The sequence below is a fragment of the Gracilinanus agilis genome, chromosome 2 (genome assembly GCF_016433145.1).
Source record: "Gracilinanus agilis isolate LMUSP501 chromosome 2, AgileGrace, whole genome shotgun sequence".
Lineage (NCBI taxonomy): Eukaryota > Metazoa > Chordata > Mammalia > Didelphimorphia > Didelphidae > Gracilinanus > Gracilinanus agilis.
The window spans coordinates 706,866,590-706,885,733 of NC_058131.1; the positions used below are offsets into that span (position 1 = coordinate 706,866,590).

The following is a 19,144-nucleotide window of genomic DNA, read 5'->3' on the forward strand; positions in this document are numbered from 1 at the left end:
CCTCCCGTCTCTAGCCCTGGCTCTCAATCTACTGAGCCACCCAACTGCAACTCCTGTCTCATTCCCTCATAGCACTGCCTCCATCTTCCTTTTAGAAACATCTTATTACCTCAAGCCATCAGTAGCTCCACAGTGCTTGCCCAAATAATCAATAACCTGCTTATTATATTGGCATTCAATGCCCTGCCCAGTTCATTTCACAACACTTTCTTTTAATCACTGCTTTCAGGCAAATGGCTCAGAGAAAGAAGTTTACTGATCTCATCTTGTCCTCTCTTGCCTCTGCATCTTTCCAGGTCTGAAATTCCCTCTTAAAAACTCTACCTGTTGAAATTCTCCTTTGCCCTCCAGGGCCAGCTCAGTCAGGTACACCCCTCACTCGAAGTCTTTTGATCTTCGAAGCTGCAGGGGAATCCCTTTGCCCAATGCTCTTCCCTAACTTGTAGTATAATTAAGAACATTCTCATTCACGTTATAATTATTTATATTCATGGCTTATCCCTGTCTTAAGGGCAGAGGCTGCCATTTTCCCCTTCGTACCCACAGCACACCCATCATGGGGCCGTCTCTCCTCTTGGTCCCCGAAGGTTGGCTTGGTGCCTCTTAGCCTGTGTTCACCCTTCCAGGAGGGACCACATCTGGGTTCTCCTTTTCAGTCTTTGCCTTACGTGTTGGGAAGGAAGGACTGGGCTATGTCCAGAAGAGGATCAGGAGGGTCTAACAGTGCCCCGGGCGAAGGAATTGGGGAAAGACGACTCAGAGGGGACATGGTGGTAGTTGTCTCATGTCGGAAGGGTTTTCCTTCACATTAAAGGGGGGGAATTGATTTATTCTTAGCTACAGAGGTTAAACATATAGAAACTATGGGAGGGAGGGAGGGTTATAGATTTGGGCTTTGAATAATGCAATAAAATATTGAGTAGTTTCTGCGGTCTCACATGAAATCAACCCTGTTGGCCTTTAATGTGGATCATAAAATTGGAAGTTAGGTCAGTGGACATTTGAAGGCCCTTCTAACGATGATTTTATGATTCATTTGTGATAGCTTTAGTGATGGAAAACCCTTAAATTTCTGTTTCCGTGGTGAGATTTTGGAATACCCAAGATATATATTCGATAAATTGATATTTCCATACAAATTTGAAAATTGTGGGTATTTATGGGTAGAAAACAGGACAGAAAACTGTAGTCTGGGTGCATTTATAGATAAAATATTTATAGATAAAATATTTATAGATAAAATATAGATAAAATAGATAAAATGCCTGTCCTAAAGAGAGGAGGTCCTGGGTTCAAATCTGGTCTCAGACACTGGGTGACCCTGGGCAAGTCACTTAACCCCGCAATTGCCCGCCTCCTTACCTCTCTTGTTTAGTATCCGTTCTAAGACAGTAGGTAAGGGGATTAAAAAGGAAAAACTATTAAATTATTAAAAAACAAATTATTAAATTATATTAAAAAACACGAGTCTGCTGCTGTAGTGCTTTCAGAGATCGGAAGAATAAAAAAACACAAACCTGAAGGGAGGGAATGTTTGCTTCAGGGAATAAATACTACTAACCTTTACCTACCTGAGCATACCCACCATATTCATCTAGATGCCATTCATAATTAGGTTTAATGGATTTCAACTTTAGAATAATTTGCAAACCCCCCTCCATTGCATCTACTCAGCTGTTTAAATTACCTGCCTTATTAGGCCTTCCCGTTATCTCCAGTGAAATTCATATTTTGATGGATTATATTGCTCATTGCTTATTATTACAGAAATTTGAAAGAAATCTCATTTATATGTCAAAAAGATAGGAGTTTGAATTTATGAATGGGTAATTCTATTTCAAAGGAAAATGAATTTCCTTTTATATACTATAAAATGTATTTTATCTGAGATTTGATAATAAAGCGATGAGGCTGAGGACTGGCTTTTGGGATGGGGGTCCCACCCTTTCCTAGTCTAGCTCCAGAGAGGGATCGTGGGGTCTGCAGACGGCAGCCCATCCAGGCCTTCGCCCCCCGTGTCTTTCTCTAAGTCTCCCCTGTCACTCTTCGACAGTATTCTGGGGGACAGAAAGGGTTTGAAATAAACTAAAATATTTTACCAAAGTATTGCTGGACCTGAGCATGGGAAGGGAGAGATTCAAGTGGGAGGTTACTGTATTGTTTCAATTAGAGATATAAGCAAGCTGGGGAGGATGATTTTAAACTGTAGGAAGTGAACAGGACGACTTCCTTCTTTCAACACTGACCTGATCTCTCCTTTAAGTCCCTTAAAAATCAGATCCACTCAGACACATTTTCAATTTCACCACAAATTTGTCCCAGAGGAAGTCCTGCCCTCCACAAGCTTGGGTTTTCCTGGGAGAGAACACTGTGCCAAGAGCGGGCAGTGGGGAGGGTCCGAGAGTTAAGGCACATACTTAACTTTTCTTGAACTTTTTTTTTTCATTTCCTTCATCAATGGACAGTGTAATAATTCCGTTGCTTTTTCCTTTTGACAGATGCAGGAATGAAGCGGAAGCCCGTACGGCTTGTAAAGGAAAGGTTGCTCTCTCAGGTATGCGATATGTAGGTGTTCACGATTAATAAGTCTAATGACCTTGTTTTATTTCAAGGCAAGTAGTTTTTTCCTCCTTAGATGCCTCATTGGGGCACGGAGGTGCGACCTTCATCCTGTGCCAGGAGAAGGCCAGCTCCAGCAGGGACTCACACCAGCTGTTGTAAAGGCTACCAGGGAGGTCCCACTGTCGGACAACTTCTTGGTTCCGACCATCCTAGCCGAGTTCTGAGGGATCTTGACCATTAGCCTGGCCACTTGGTGATGAATTGCTGGTCCTCACAACCCAGAAAGAAAAATGTGAAGGAGCTCCGGGCAGCCCCTTTCCTCCTGCCCACTGTGAGTGCAGAAAAAGAAGAGTCTTCATTTTTGGAGTTTTCTCCAGATTAACACAGCTGTTACTATTCTAAAGTGAGAGATCCTTATCAATGGCCAACCACTGGACCTCCTTCCAGAAGGAGTGAATCATCCAAATCTTGACCTTTTCTTTTGACTTAAAAGCAAACCACAAGGAAGTTGCCATTCAATGGATGAATGACTCACAAGTTTCCCTTGAAGAGACTAATAAAGATTGTATGGACAAGGACACCAAGAAACCCGATTTCTTGACATTTGATCCTCTTCCATTGCAGTGCACGTAAGTGTTTGCCAAAAGGCCCCTGTGAAAATTGTTGCTCATGCACTGACATTTGGTATAGAGAATGAGGAGTTAGAGAGAACTAAAGAACTTTACAAATCCCTGATGATCAGATCCATGGCAAAAGTGGGCATAGGGAAAGGATGGCCCTACATAGAGAACAAAGGCTTATAGACTGGACCAATGCTGCCCATTCACGTCTGGAATATGGGCTTGGAGAATGAGCCAGCAGGCGTTTTGTCTGTGAGGACGGAGCCCTGCACCAGGGGCCGATGACACCAAGACAAAAGTGAGACAGTGCTTTCCCTGGAGCTGCTTACCCCAGCTGGAGGTGACAACACCCACAGAGGCACAGGACGATTCTGGGAAGAAGGTGCCTGTATCTGGGGGATTAGGAAGAGCTTTGTGTAGAAGGGGGTCCCGAAGCTAGCCCTGAAGGTGACCAAAAGGGAAAGGAGAGAGAACATGCAAGGCAGAGGGGAGCCCCTGCACACAGGCAAGTGGCGAGCGATGGGGTGCTCTGTGTATAAGGAACAACGGAAGGCCAGTTTGGCTGTATTATAATGTGTCTGAAAATGTTTGCTAAAGATGGAGCCCTGAAGGACCTCAGATGCCAAACAGGAGTTTATCTTTTAAAGCTAGGAGGAATGGAAAGCCCCTGGATCTAACTGGAGAGTGACTTGGTCAAGCTGTATTTTGGGAAAATAATTCTGGCAGCCATGTGCGTGATAGACTAGAGCTGGGACAGATTTAGGGTACTTCAGAAACTAATTACAAGCATTTGAATAAAGGGTGCAGATGAGATCTTGAGGGTCCAGCGACCATTAAAGTAGAGAAAAGATGATGGCAGATGTTGTGGAAGTGAAATAGCAGAATTTGGCAACTGGTTGGATGTGTGGGAGATGCAAGAATGAGAAGGGAGGAATGACTAAGTTCATGAACATCGGTGACTGGATGGAGAGTGGTGGTGCACCAGACAGGAACAAGGAAGGTTGTGTTTGGGGAAAACGATAAAAGATCAGTTTCAGACATGTTGAGCCTGAGATGTCTATGGGAGATACAACTTAATTTATATCCTTCCAATAGGCAACTGGCTGTGTGAGACTGGAGCTTCAGGCATAACCTAGGACTGTGTTTAGACCTGGTAATTATACTTATGTGAGCTAATGAGAGAGGGAGAGGGAGTGAGGGAAAAAGGGAGGTGGGGGAAGGGAACCTAGAATATAGAATCTTGGGCACCATCTACAGTTAGAAGATGTGATGTGGATGAAGACCTAGCAGAGGAATGATCATCTGATAGGAGAATAAGAGAAAGCAGTATCATGGAAATCCACTGTAGAGGATCTAAGAGAGGGTATTCCACACTGCCAGAAGAACAACTGAGAAAAGGTCATTTAGCAATTCAGAGATTACTAAACTTTGGAGAGAGCAAGCACCAAAAAAAATCAGATTTTGATTCAGATTCCTAAATTTTCTATCTCTAGTTAGTTATATCAGCTTTTAAGAGCAAAGGTCAAAATCAATACTTAAAATAGATGAAAGAATACAAAATAATACGTATAATCGCAGTAACTTCTACCTGACCTATTTGAAAATCCTGTTAATATCACTGAATGAGAAATGGATAAAAGAACAGACTTTGACACAGACTATAACCATGAAAAAAGGACAATATAAGCCACTTAGCACAATGAAGACACTAAAAAAGCCTAGATCCTGCTTTTTTTTTTTTTTTCATTTTTCTCATTAAATTTCACCATCTTAGCTGTGGCGCCCTGTTCTGGCCTGTTGACCTTTAAATATCTATATTCTGCCAGCCAATGTTTAAGTTACCCTTTCCAGCTTTGTGCCTGCTTGAGATTTTATTAAGATATCATTCATGCCCTCATCTGAGCCACTGGTAAAAATGTTGAAAGCCAGAGCCACTGACCAGAAACCTCCTAGATCAGCATTATTTATCCATTTATCAGCATTATTTGTGACATAGCAGTCCGCTAGTCCAAGCCTACCTAACTGTAGTTTCATCCATTTCATGCTATGTCATGAGACTGTCAAAATGCCTTAAATCCAGTTATGTCCCCTTTCCCTGATTTGCCTCTCTAGTGAGAATTGTTTGAAACTTTTAGTGGTTACCTCTTCTACTGAATGTTCATGAATCATCTCTTTTTATCTGTTCTAGAATTTTAAAAATCAACATCAGGGTCACTGACCATAGTTTTGAAGTATCAACCTTTAAAAAAAAATCTACCCATCTCCTGGCCAGTAGCACTTCCCACTCCACTTGTTCCTCAGAGATCACCTCACAGCCACGATCAAATTTCTATGTTGCTTCAGTACCCGGGGATGTATTGAAAATGAACTAAGTAACTAGAACTCATCCCCAGCTAGGTGCTCCCTAACCTTTGCTTTTTGAGTCTCTTATATCCTTCCCAGTATGAAGGGCACTTGTCACTGGTAGAAGTGGAATTAACATACAATTTGAACAAGTTGCATCTTAAAATTTTTTCAATTCAATTTTACTTTCAGTTCTGAATTCTTTCCCTCCAAACTTCCCTTATCTGTACATTGACATATGTTTCAATCTGCTCTCTGAGTCTATCACCTCTTTATTTGGAGATATATCATAGCTCATCACAAGACTTCTGGGATTATCATTGGCATTGTGTTGATAGAATTCTTTCCAAATTTGTCATTAATACTGTTATTCTATAAATTGTTCTCCTGCTTCTATTCACTTCACTTTGAATAATTTGATTCAGATCTTTCAGTTTCTTTCAAACCAACCCCTCCCTTCATTCTTAAGCAAAATTAGTTTTTCATCACATTCCAAAATCATAGCTTGTTAATTCATTGCCCTGTAGATGAGGTGCCCTCTCAGTTTGCATTTTTTTGTACATATGGATCCTTTCCCTAATTTTTGATATCTCTCTGGTATTGACCTAGGAGTGGTATCACTGGTCAAAGCCTATTGGTAGTTTAATAATTTTTCAGCATAATTCCAAAATGTGTGGCTGAACCAATTCACAGCTTCACCAATAGTGAATTAATGTGCCTGTTTTCCCATAGTTCATTCAGTATCTGTCATTTTCCTTTTTTATATACTTTGCCAATTTTATGAGTGTGAGGTAATCAGAATTGTTTTAATTTGTGTTTCTCTCATAATCGGTGATTAGCATCTATTGATGGGTTGAATTGCTTCCTCTTAAAAAATGACTATTTAAATCTTCTGACCATTAGCCAATTGGAGTATAGCTCTTGTAAATTTTGCTAATTTCCCTGAATATCTTAGAAAGGAGATCTGATCAGAGTGTATGATCCTTGGGATAGGATACTGTAATGTCCTTACTGCAAAATTTTTGCATAAATATTTTAGAATTGGTCTTTTCTCCCCCCTCTGTTTCGGGGAGTTTTTGAGTCACCCAGATTTGTTATTGTTTTAATCATTACCTTCTATCCTGGTACCTATCTAAGATAGAAGACACACAGTTGTGGTTAAGTGACTTGCTTACACAAAGCTACACACACAGCTATTACACAGCTAGGAAGTGTCTGAGGCTAGATTTGAACCCAGGTCTTCCTGACTCCAGATTGTTTAGTCTTTGGACCATTGTCATAGGATATCCTGACTATGCAATCATGGGGCTGGATCAAGTGGCTTTTAAAAAACCTTTATCTTCTGACTTAGTTATCAGTTCTAAGACAGAAGAGTGGTAAGGGCTGGGCAATGGGGGTTAAGAGACTTGCCCAGGGTCATCCACCTAGATAGTGTCTTGAGGCCACATGAACCCAGAACCTCCCTAACTCCAGGCTTGGCTCTCTAACCGTTATACCATCTAGCTGCCCCAGCAGCTTAGAATTGCTTGTAAAGTCCATGTAGTTCTGGAATTTTGTGTATGTATGTGTTTGGTTTCTTAAGATAAGACTTAAGATTAAAAGAATGGTAAATAGATCACTTCAAATCTGGGCAATTTATATTTCAGTAGAAATTTATCCATTTTATTTAATTTTTCAATTTAATTGACATTTGACTGGTTGAAAGTTGTCACTAAATTCTTTTATTTGTTAAAATCAACTTTTAAAATTTTGACCTGGTAATTAGTTTTTCTGTCTTTGTTGTTGATTTTTAACTAGCTCCTAGTTTTATTTATTCATTCATTCATGGGAGTTGGCGGGGTTTCAGTTTTGTCAAGCTCTCCTTTGCTTATCAGGATATTTGTTTTGGTTTTTAATGTGATTTGGTCTTTCCCTCTTTTATTGATGAGAAACTTAGAGAAATAAAATTCCCCTAACCATTGCCTTGGAGAACCCAGAAATTCTGACATACTGTCTCATTAAAATTATTTTATTATTTTCTCAATTACTATTTGGAACTTTTTGTTCTAATTCCTTCCCTCATTTCCTAACCTACCCCCTCCTTAAGAAGGTAAACAATTTGATAAAAGATTATGCATGTGTGCATTCCTGCAAAACATTTCCATGTTAGCCATGGCATCTTTAATGAAATTTTGTTTTCTCACCCATTTTTAGGATGGTTTTCTGTTTCTGATTTTTAATGTTTGCTTCAAAGATCCTGTAATATAATTTTGGTTGGCAAAAGATATATTGAATATTTCTACATTTAGAGGTTTTTATGCCCTAAATAACTGTTCAAATTTCACCAACTGAATGCTATTTTCTCAAACAAGGTTACTATCCCTTCCTTAGTTACTAAAGCCTCTTAACGTTGATTATATTGTTGGACTAAAGTCAATTTAGCCTTCTTGTCATTATCCTTTAAAGAACTCAATTCTGTTGTGTTTGCTCTGTTATTTGTTTGTTTTTTATATGTCCTTATTAAGTTTCTTTTACTTGATGAATTACAAGTTATTTCTCATTCCCTAATCTCCAGGGGAAAAAGGATCTTTTTATTTTCTGAATTTAGATAGTGTTTCTTTATCATTATATGTGTACATGCTCCCTAATAGAGTAAACTTCATGAGGGAAGAATTATATTTTGTATTCCATGTAGCACCTATAATGCTACCTTTTCTCAAATAGAGGTATTCTAAATATTCAATAAGATTGTATATTTCTTTAAAAGAGATATTTCAGAAAGATTTTGAGTTAATTATTTTCTCCAAATACCCTTCAGTGTACACGGGTAATAAATTCCTAATTGGACTTTGAGTGACCCAGTGGAATTAATGCCATTTTGAAATAACTAATTTATAGCTAGCGATAATCATTGCACCGAATCCCTGATAAAAAGACTTTGCTTTGGACCTGAATCTTCCTGACAGATGATATAGCTTGCTTGGCTTTTGAGAGGCCAAATTTTCATTTAAACCCTTACCTTCCGTCTTGGGGTCAATACTGTGGTATTGGTAAGGGCTAGGCAATGGGACCCTTAACTTCTGTGTATTGGTTCACTTTCTTTTATATCACTTTTTTTTTAATGATTTTTTTTAAACCCTTGTACTTCGGTGTATTGTCTCATAGGTGGAAGATAGGTGGAAGTCCATATATATATTTTTAAACCCTTAACTTTTGTGTATTGGCTCCTTGGTGGAAGAGTGGTAAGGGCTAGGCAGAGGGGATCAAGTGACTTGCCCAGGGTCACACAGCTAGGAAGTGTCTGTGGTCAGACTCAAACCTAGGACCTCCCTTCTCTAGGCCTGGTTCTCAATCCACTGAGCTACCCATCTGCCCCCAGGTCAAATTTTTTAAAAAATTAATTAAATTTTTTTAAAAGAATTAAAGTAGGTCAAGTGTAGAAGCATGTGTATCCCCCAAGGTATAGGATCCTTTTTATCCAGAGTTTTAGTTCTAGATCTGGCTACTGAAGGATTTAGGTAATGGTTGTGTTTTTCACCATGCCTAGATTTAATGGTGGGATGTATGTGGTTTTCCTTCTTGGATCTGATTTTTGGACACCAGCTAGGGCTGATTTGCAAATTACAAAATACCTATTTTATTGTGGTTCCATAATTCCCTAATTTCTTTTTTCCAGATATTATTGTTGTGCAGGAACCCATGAATTCTTATTACCGTCCTGTCCTTTACTGGTCAGCTCTCCATTAATAAAGTAAAATGGATAATTGAAGCACCCAATAATCTGCCCACTCACTCCATTGTTTCTCTTCAGACAATGAGAATTAGCAAGGCTGCCCTCTCCCTATCAGATAGGAATGGTGCGGAAGGCTTTTTTCTACCCCAAAGCCTGTAGATATTCTTAGGGATTGATGACATTCAACAGATGGGTCTTACTTTATGGCAATAAATGCATTTCCTAAAGGTCTGTAAATCAAATTGAATCATGGCTTATTGGAGCCAAAGGAGCTTACTATTTAGAGGGCTTTTCCCAGGAATCTTTTCACAGAAATGAAAAATCCTTTCCTAGTGTGAATAATTAGCTGAATTTACCTGTTTTCCTAGTTTAGATATTTAGATCTCACATTCAGTGCTAAATTTGAGATCAGAGAATAGAAACGAAGCCAGCATTGGGAGGGGATGATGATGACAGACTGATAAAGTTCTAATTGAACAGTCAAGGTCTCCTGGGGTCTAAAAGGGAAGCACTTCGTAAATGTATCTAGCTTAAATCCATACAGATTTGTAACTAATTAAAACTGACATAATTAATAGGTGTGAAAATTTCATGTGTAAACTTGGTAAGTGATGATAGGGAAAAAAAGTTTTAAGTAGGGATTAAAGACCTGCTTTAGGCAGTTTCTTAGGAAATAAATTGATGTAGAAAGTTGAAGCAATTATCTAGATAATTTAGGCAAAAAATCTCCAGGTATTTCAAGCTGAAACTCACCATCCGTCTGGCTTTGTCTGTGTAGACACAGCTGGATGGTCCTATGTCCTCCTTCAGGTTGAGGCGCAGGAGCTATTTCATCCATTCAGTGCCTGCGTGTGCTTCTCTGCCTTTGGTTATTCTTATAGAGGGAGCAGGAAGGGGAAAATGATTATTATTAATATATAAAAATTAAAGTATAAATACAAAAACAAATATAAAATGTAGAGAAATGATATATTATTCATATTAAGCAAGCTTACCTCTTCCAAATAAAGAGGAAAATTGAGAGAGCTGTCCAGGTAGTTCAAGCCTGAATAATTTGGGATCCCCTAGTTTTAGGGTCTCTGTAAGGAGTATTATTTGGAATTTAAAGGTTTCTGTTTCAGATGTTGGTTGACACCCGGGGCAAATGTATTTTCTCTTTTAAAGGCCACTCATTTCACTCATTAGTGAAGGGCTTTGGACATTTCCCATCATTCTGGCTGCATCAATTAATTTCCCCATAATGCCATTCATCAATATTTTGAATATTGGTGAGAGCTACAGAATAAAAGGAGGTGCAGCCTGAAGAGTAAATGGCCAAAGCTACTCCTGGCTGGGAGTGATATAAAATGATAAAAAAAAAAAAAAAGGGGGACAGCTGGGTAGCTCAGTGGATTGAGAGCCAGGCCTAGAGACGGGAGGTCCTGGGTTCAAACCCGGCCTCAGCCACTTCCCAGCTGTGTGACCCTGGGCAAGTCACTTGACCCCCATGGCCCACCCTTACCACTCTTCCACCTAGGAGCCAATACACAGAAGTTAAGGGTTTAAAAATATATATATGGACTTCCACCTATCTTCCACCTATGAGACAATACACCGAAGTACAAGGGTTTAAAAAAAATCATTAAAAAAAAAGTGATATAAAAGAAAGTGATATAAAAAAGATCCAGATTCACTGTTACTGACTTCTAAGGGAGACGTTGCACAACACACATAAACTCTGTGGATCTCGGTGTCCTCCTGTAAAATGAAGGGGTTGGATTTAATGACCCCCAAGGACCCTTCCAGGTATAGAACTATGAAAGCATAGTCTTGATTGGCAGAAATCAGTCTACTATACTAGAACATACTACTAAGTATGTTCTAGTATGTAACATACAAAAACTACTAAGTTTTGGATTCTCTCTCAGACAAAGCACTTAATCTCTAGGGGGCTCAGTTTCCTTGTTTGTAACCCCCAAGGTTCGTTTTACAACTGATTCTTGGATTCAATGAAATCATATATTTCTGCCCTTTACATTACATCTGTTATTAATACCTACCCAAAACAGAAATTCAGCGACTAGGTTTTCCCATAGCTAATCTACTTTTCAAGGGCAGAATATCACAAAATGAAAATGTTACATCGTAAATTTATTATAGTTCTTTCCTGAGTAAGAGATGTTCTGTTATTTTTAGTAATCTTTCATTAATATTAAAGGCCTGTAAGATTTTAAATTTCTAACTTAACACTTTTTTTTAAAAAAAGCAAAATGGTAGCTTCAGACTAGGACATTTAAATAATAAACTTTCTTCTGGCATTAATAGTCAGTATCCATTATGGAATTCACAGACTAGATTACTTCAAGGTATGAAGTCTGGAAGAAAATTGTTACACGTAGTCATTTCTTTTTTTTTTTTTTCCCCTCTAGATATTCGAATACCATTAATGTGGAAAGACTCTGATCATTTCAGTAATAAAGAAGGTAGGTATAAAAATTTTCTTAGTTTAACTCAAATGTGGGATTATTGAAAGCCAGTCTCTTTCTGCAATGAGATGCAGATATCATTTGATTAATTGAAAGAATTTTGCTGAATTATTTAACAGAGCCATTCCGTCTCTTCTGTGGTAACTTCGCACCAATTAGGATTATGCATATCTAGTATATTTTTGGCTGTTGCTGGAAAATGTGCAAAGCTATAGTTATGGTTAGAGTAAATAGGAGATAAGTCGTGAGGGGAAGAAGGTTGATATTTATAATTGGACTAGCAGCTAGAAATACTTTTCTGCCTCTTTACTTATTTATAACTCATTCCAATATTTCAAAATATGTAGCAGAGGGTAGAGAAAGAATCTGCAGCTTCGGCTCTGATTTTCAGCATTTCATGGCGTCTTGGATAGTCTTTACAAATTCATGTACTTTCCAAGGTCACGGAGATTAACCCCAAATCATTTCCAGCTGTTATCCAGCATAACATTCACCTCTGTTGTCAATGGGTTCAGAAAGCCCAAGAAGAGAAAACACAAAGACCTTTTATCTAGTTCATTTTTTTTCTTCTATATTACATTAGCATATTTTTCTACTGATATTTCATTAATAACTGGATCATATTAAGCGTGATTAATTTTGCATGAAATGTCTGAAATTTAGTTAGTTTTATGTTATTCCCTTTAAGGAGTTGTGCGCACCTTTAGAAAAGAGCATGGGTCAAAGGTGGGAGATCATCTTTCCAATGATTAGAGCAAAATCCCCCTTCTCATTTGCTACATCAAATCCTCCTCGATGTGTGTTTAGAAACCAGAGAACTGAGCTTGTTGAAATTATGTCCAAATCAGCATAAACAGGTCTGAAGTGAGGAGAGCCCTAGGAGAGCGATTCTCCTGGGAAAGAAATGCACCGACTTTTTATTGGTTTATGGACTTTGTAACATCAATCTTGGCAGCTCGGTGATCTCTTGTTTACTCGATTGGTTTTCAACTGTGTTCCAATGAAATAAAGTTGTGCAATAGTTAAGTTCCAGAAAAGTGAGGCATTGCTGTATATTGATGGTGCTGCTGGATAAATAATATCACAAAATGTGAATGAAGTATATGATACAGGCAGTATCCAAATTAGATGTTTTATGGCCGCCATAAATCTATTTACCCCTTCAGCAAATATTCCAGTGGCCAGAAGAGCTTCTCTTTCCTTGAGATTTGTCACTGTCCTTTTCTTCCTCCCCCCTTTTCATTCTCACTTCCTTCTCTTTTGCCCAGAAGCAGAAGAAGGTAAAGAGAAGTCTTAAGTCAGTGTCCTGCCCATCCTTACCTTCTATATCTCTTCTACTCCCTAGAAGCTTCCTAGGCTCTTGGGAAATAACTGCCAAGGACAGTCTGGATTGTCGCCAGAGTTCCCATAAGTCCTTGTCATACCCAAAGACTCAAGCTGATAATTCAGCTGCCATATATAACATTGATTCTGTGGAGAAATGAGCTTCAAGTTTCAAACAAATTTTTAGCACAAAAAAAAACTTGGCACAAAAGCACAAACAATAAATAGGTTGAAGGCTATTTATGAAAATGTTTGAAATTTTTAATTTATGAAATATGAAAATTTTATGAAAATTTATGAAAATATGAACTATATCAGATAATGCTTTAGGTTACTGCTTGCACTTTTTTGTTTAACATACATAAAGGAATGCTTATTGTGATTTAGCCTTCATTTACTCAAATTGTTCTGTTTTTTTTAGGATCACAGCGCTATGCCGTATTTTGTTTGTTCAAGATGGGAGCTGAAATTTTTGACACCGATATGGTTATTGTCGATAAAACAATCACCGACTTATGTTTTGAAAATGTAACTATATTGTAAGTATCTTTTCTTATTAAAGAGGCATGACTTAAAGACTCCATGACTTAGGTTTTTAACTTAAGATTTAGGTTTTGAATTTCGGAGGCAGTTGAATGATAAGAGACATATATTTCAGCTTCTTAAACACATGCGGAGAAGGGATTTTGAAAATAACAGGACTACACTGAGAGAATACGTCTCTTTAAAATTTTTTAAAAATTTGGAATGGAAAATCCTTTTTGTGGAAACAGTATATTCATAACAATGCATATTTGTTGTGTTGAATCAGCTTTTATAAAATTATATGATATATATTATATATAATTTTATAAAATTAATTTTATAAGATTCAGTTTCTAGGTCTCTTCCCCTAATTAAATTTTAACTTCTTTAGAACTTGGTAATATTTGCTATTAGAGCAGAAGTTTATTGTGTCACGGACTCACTCAAGGGTGTACTGGAGCCAGCTCAAACCGGCTCTGGAGAATTAATATTTTCAAGTTGAGCATTTATACTTCAGAAATGAACAAATGCTGCAAATCAAGACTGATTTTTATTGTTGATTGCTCAGACTTAAAAGTGACGGGGAAAAGGCAATAATGCGGCTTAGTGTCATTCACTGCCACCCTTCCCTCGGACTTGCTGGTTAAACCCTTATCCGGTGAAATTTATATGGATCCTTTCTCAGAAGAATTGCATGCAATTTGAGTTGCATAAAATTAAATGCACAAGATTTTGAAGGAAATGATTTCATTATATCAAATCTATCACTTGATATATGGATATTAAATATTTTCATGTCAGATTTTTTTTTGCATTTCTAAGAACCCTCATAGAGTCACCTTTGGCATAAGGCTTGCATCTCAAACAAGGGGACTTTGATGCTCATCAGAGAAGCTCATCACAAAGCAATCCAGAAATATGGGGATCTAGTGACTTCTCCTTTATTTGACACTTTCCCCTCTACTACAAAAGGACCTACGGCGATGATCAGGGTTGCCTTATTGCCCGAATCCTTTTACAAGTTTATTATCAACAGAATATAGTACTAGATAGAATCATTCTGGTAGGCTTAAAAATCATTATTGATTAATAGAAGGCTTTCCCAAACTTCTTTTGGCCTCCAATTATTATTTAATTCCTATTTTGTCCCTAGAGTCTCAAAAGACTAGTAGGCAAGGATTCCGACCATAATTGCTTGAATTCTCTGGTCCCACAGAATATATAAGGCAACAGCTCACATTTCCATAGAGTGATTTGCACCATCTTGTTTGAACCCCACCATAGCCTTGGTAGGTGGCTCTACAAGTATCCTCATCCCCATTTTACAGATTAGTGTACTGAGCAAGATTAAATGAATTACCTAAGCTCACAGAGCTAGTAAGTGAAAAGGGCAAGATGGAAAGCAAAGTTTTGCCTGAGTTTAATGCCCTTTCTTTAATCTTCCTGCATTGTCTGCAGTAAGATGACCATAGACAAACGGAGCGCCCATTGGTCCATTGGCCCAATGATCAAGTGTTCGGTTCTTTAATCCTTGCTCTGTCTTCCCGAACACACTATTGCCAGCCAGGAGCAAAAATGTGGGTATAACAGGTCTTTCTCTCTTATATCTGCGAATACCCAAGACATCAGATCCTTGAAAAAGACTCTCCTAAAACTAGCCTGGAAGCTAAGGAGAACCTGGCATTATTTTTTTCATCTCTATTAACAATCATTTTTTAAGGCAAGAATTATTCTGAGGCCATTTTACCGATGCCGTGAAAATCACAAAACCATTATTTTTTTCTCTGAAAAAACGCAGAATCTTTTGTAGGAAAAGAAGCAAATTAAAAGTTATCTTGAAAAAAAGCAGCCTAATTTACAGCTAAAAACCATCCTGGTAAATATTTTAAATGGTTTAAAAAATAAACCCTCACCAATGTTTAAAATGCTTTTTTTCGAATGTGCTTTTTGTTACGATAATTGTTTCTTTTAATAAGAATTCAGTATTTATGAATCTGTTTTTCCTCTAAATATTGACATTTGTTAGTCATTACTAGGAATACAGTATGTTTAAAAGTTGCCAAATAATAAACTACAGAAATATCTGGAAGTTATTTCTTGGGTTTATCCAAACTATAGATTGTTCATTTAAATCTTAAAAGGCTAAAGCTGCATTTTTAAAGTCTCTAAGGCTTTTCATTTTTCCATCTGCAGGCAGCATCTGCTGCTGATCCATTTATTTAGGTCCTAAGTACATTTTCTTGTTAGTTATAAACACTCCACTTTTCTGTATGTCATGGAAAAGGCTATCTGGAATGGGCCAAGCCGGCCTCGACTTTCCTGAGCCTATTTAAAGAGCATGTTTCTGCGGTTTAGGACGTCATCCTCCACTATGTCTCTCCCTGCCCCGTGAAACCAAATCATGAAATAGGGCTTGTAGCCGGGGGCCAGGCCGGGCTGGGCCGGGGAGGGGGGAGGCGCCTGCCAGCAGCGGGGGCTTTCGGGTGAAACCTACAAGCAAGGCCTTGTGAGGGTGAAATCGACACAGGATTTTTCAGCAAAAAGACAGTGTTTTGGAGCAATAAAATCATTTCAGGAAATGAGACATTTAATGTAAATATATTAAAAGTATGTCCATGATAGATAGAATTGACAAGGAGAAATGATAACAGGAAAAACCAATTACCCAGACCATTTACGTTGGCTTTTTTTTTTTTGGGAGGGGGGCTCTGAACTGAGCTTCTATGTAAGCTATTCCTTGGTTAATGCAAATATTTCTTTTTAAATCCTTACTTTCTTAGAATCAGTATTGTGTATTGGTTCCAAGGCAGATGAGGGGCCATGAGGGTTAAATGTGAAGCATCTAAGGCCAAATCTGAACTCAGGACCTCCCATCCTTAGGTCTGGCTCTCAATCCGCCGAGCCGTCTGAGTGCCCCAATTCCAAATATTTCAGTAAAGCGTGGTATTAAGGTACCAAATAATAAGGACTTTGAGAATCTGATTCATTAGCATATACTAACAGAAGCCGATTTCAAATGTTGATTTAGAATATCTGTTAAGAAAACATCAATGGAAAATGTCTTGGCTCTTATCAATGCAGTCTTTTGTGTCATTTCTGTATTGCCTTTTATTTTTTTAACCGACTAAAACTGCGCTAACGCGATGGACGTGCTTGTTTTTAGTAATGACGCTGGGCCAGACTTCCAGGTAAAGCTGGAAGTCTACAGCTGCTGTGCTGAAGAACCGTCCCTAGCAAGTACATCGAGAGTGTTTGCCAAGAAACTGAGATCGTCTTTCAGGAAGGCGAGAGCGAAAAAACTCAGTTGTATGCAGCAAGAAAACGACCTTGACGATGACTTTCACATCAACTCGCAGAAACTGTAAGTCGGTTAATTAAACATCTATTTTAATAGGCGTGAATCTATTTAAAACAGGAGGGTACATTTCTATAAGGCTCATCTCCCGAGCTCAAATGTAGCCTTGTGTACTTACTGGCTGTGTGGCCCTGGGCAAGTCCCTTAATTCTGTTGGCCCCAGTTTCCTCATCTGTAAAATAAGCTGGAGAAGGCAGTGGCAGAGCACTCCGCTATGTTGGCCAAGATAATACCCAATATGGTTGTGACCATATTTTTTTTTTAATTTTTTTTTTAAACCCTTAACTTCTGTGTATTGACTTATAGGTGGAAGATTGGTAAGGGTAGGCAATGGGGGTCAAGTGACTTGCCCAGGGTCACACAGCTGGGAAGTGGCTGAGGCTGGATTTGAACCCAGGACCTCCCGTCTCTAGGCCTGGCTCTCAATCCATTGAGCTACCCAGCTGCCCCCTCAAGCTCTAAATTAAATTAACTACATGTAAAAATTGGGGCCCACAATGGGTCAGATTGACCAAGATCCCAGTTTTAGCCCAGGTTCTCTGACTTCTCAGTCAGGGATTCTTTCTACTCCGCCATCCATCTTATCTCTCTGTCATTAAGAAGACTTTGAAAGCATATATTTAAAAAAAAAAATAGCAATAGGGCTTTAGTGAGTTTTTTTTTTTTATCCTTATGGTTTTTTAAATTTTGTTTTTTCTCAATTACATGAAAACAAAGTTTTAGCAATTCTTTTTTTTTTTTCTTTGAATTCCAAATTCTTTCCCCTCTCCCCCACCCTCCTTGAGAAGGCAGGCACTTTGATAGAGGTCATATATGTGCAATCATGCAAAACATTTCCATATTAGCCATTCTACAAAGGAAAACACAGACCCCAAAAAACCAAGAATAATAAAGTTACAAAAATATGCTTCACTAGGCTTTCAGGCTCTTATCAGTTCTTTCCTGGAGGTGGAGAGCATTTTTCATCAAAGCCCTTCAGAATTGCCTGGGATCATTGGATTGCTGAGAATAGCCAAGTCCTTCACAGTTGATCATTGGACAGAACTGCTGTTACTGTCTACAATGCTCAATGTTTCATTTCTCAAAGCAAATCCAAGAGGCACACCCGAAGTGCAATGGCCTGGGGGAAGTCTGCAAGCTCCCAGATGGCCATGCTACAGGGGTCATGTTCGGGCGTATGTGTGCATTACGTTTGCTAAAAAAAAATTAACACAAAACGTATACATATATTTGTATATATATATGAATGTATAGTTCATACTACCTTGAGATAGATTTTTAGATCACTGAACAGTCTGGTGGTGTTTTACAAAGTTCTCTTGCACATCATTGGCCCATTTTAACCGCCCATTGAGTTTAGTTCCTATCCCTTCTACTTTTGGTGTGAAACTCTTTGCTCATTTGTTAAAATGGTCTTAAGGCTTAAGAAATATTAATGTCCATCAATGCAAAATATAGGGGGGGAAATACTCCTTTAATTTCTGGAGTATATTCTTGGAAGAAATGATGATTTTCATTAAATTCCACAGACTTTAAAATATGACCATGTTTCAGATAGGATGATAGACTCATCAAATGGGAGAGCTGGGAAGGACCTCAAGGATCATCTAGTCTAGATGAGGAAATTGTAGCCAAAGAAGAGAGGAGACTTGCACAAGGGCTGGCTCATAGTAGAGCCATGGAATGTTATTGCCTCGCCAGTGTTGTTTCTTTTTTAAAAAATTATTTTCTTTTTATATTTTGAATTCCAAATTTTCCCCTTCCATAATTGCCCTCCTCCACCTCCACCTCCACCACAGAAGGCAAGTAATATATCAGTTATATGTGAAACCAGGTAAACATTCGCCATATTAGCTACTTTTTTTAAGCAAGAAAAATAAAGAAAATGAGAAAATTATACATCAGTTCATCAGTTCTCTCTCTGCAGGTGGAAAGAATCTTTCACCATGGCTTCTTTGTAATTGGCTTGGATCATTGTATTGAGTAGCCAAGTCTTTCACAGTTATCATTATTAAATTTTTTATTTAAACTTTACTTTCCATTTTAGAATTGATATTCCATATTGACTCCAAGGTAGAAGAGCAGTAAAGGCTAGGCAGTGAGACTTGCCCAGGGTCTCACAGCTAAGAAGTCCCCCTAGTGACTCCCAATTCACCTAGCTGCCCCTCACCGTTACAACACTGATGTTACTATGCACAGTGACCTGGTTTTTCTCACTTGACTTGCTTTTTTTTCTTTC

At 38.3% G+C, this 19,144-nt stretch overlaps 1 protein-coding gene across 1 annotated transcript in view; it reads left to right on the plus strand.

Annotated features, from left to right (window-relative positions):
- RTKN2 (rhotekin 2) overlaps window positions 1-19,144 on the plus strand; it is a 68,736-nt gene that overhangs the window by 17,942 nt on the left and 31,650 nt on the right. Inside the window, exons 3-6 of the mRNA XM_044662946.1 lie at window positions 2,499-2,554; window positions 11,646-11,699; window positions 13,447-13,564; window positions 16,714-16,911. Of these exons, the coding sequence (XP_044518881.1) occupies window positions 2,499-2,554; window positions 11,646-11,699; window positions 13,447-13,564; window positions 16,714-16,911 (426 nt within the window). The remainder of the gene's footprint in view (window positions 1-2,498; window positions 2,555-11,645; window positions 11,700-13,446; window positions 13,565-16,713; window positions 16,912-19,144) is intronic.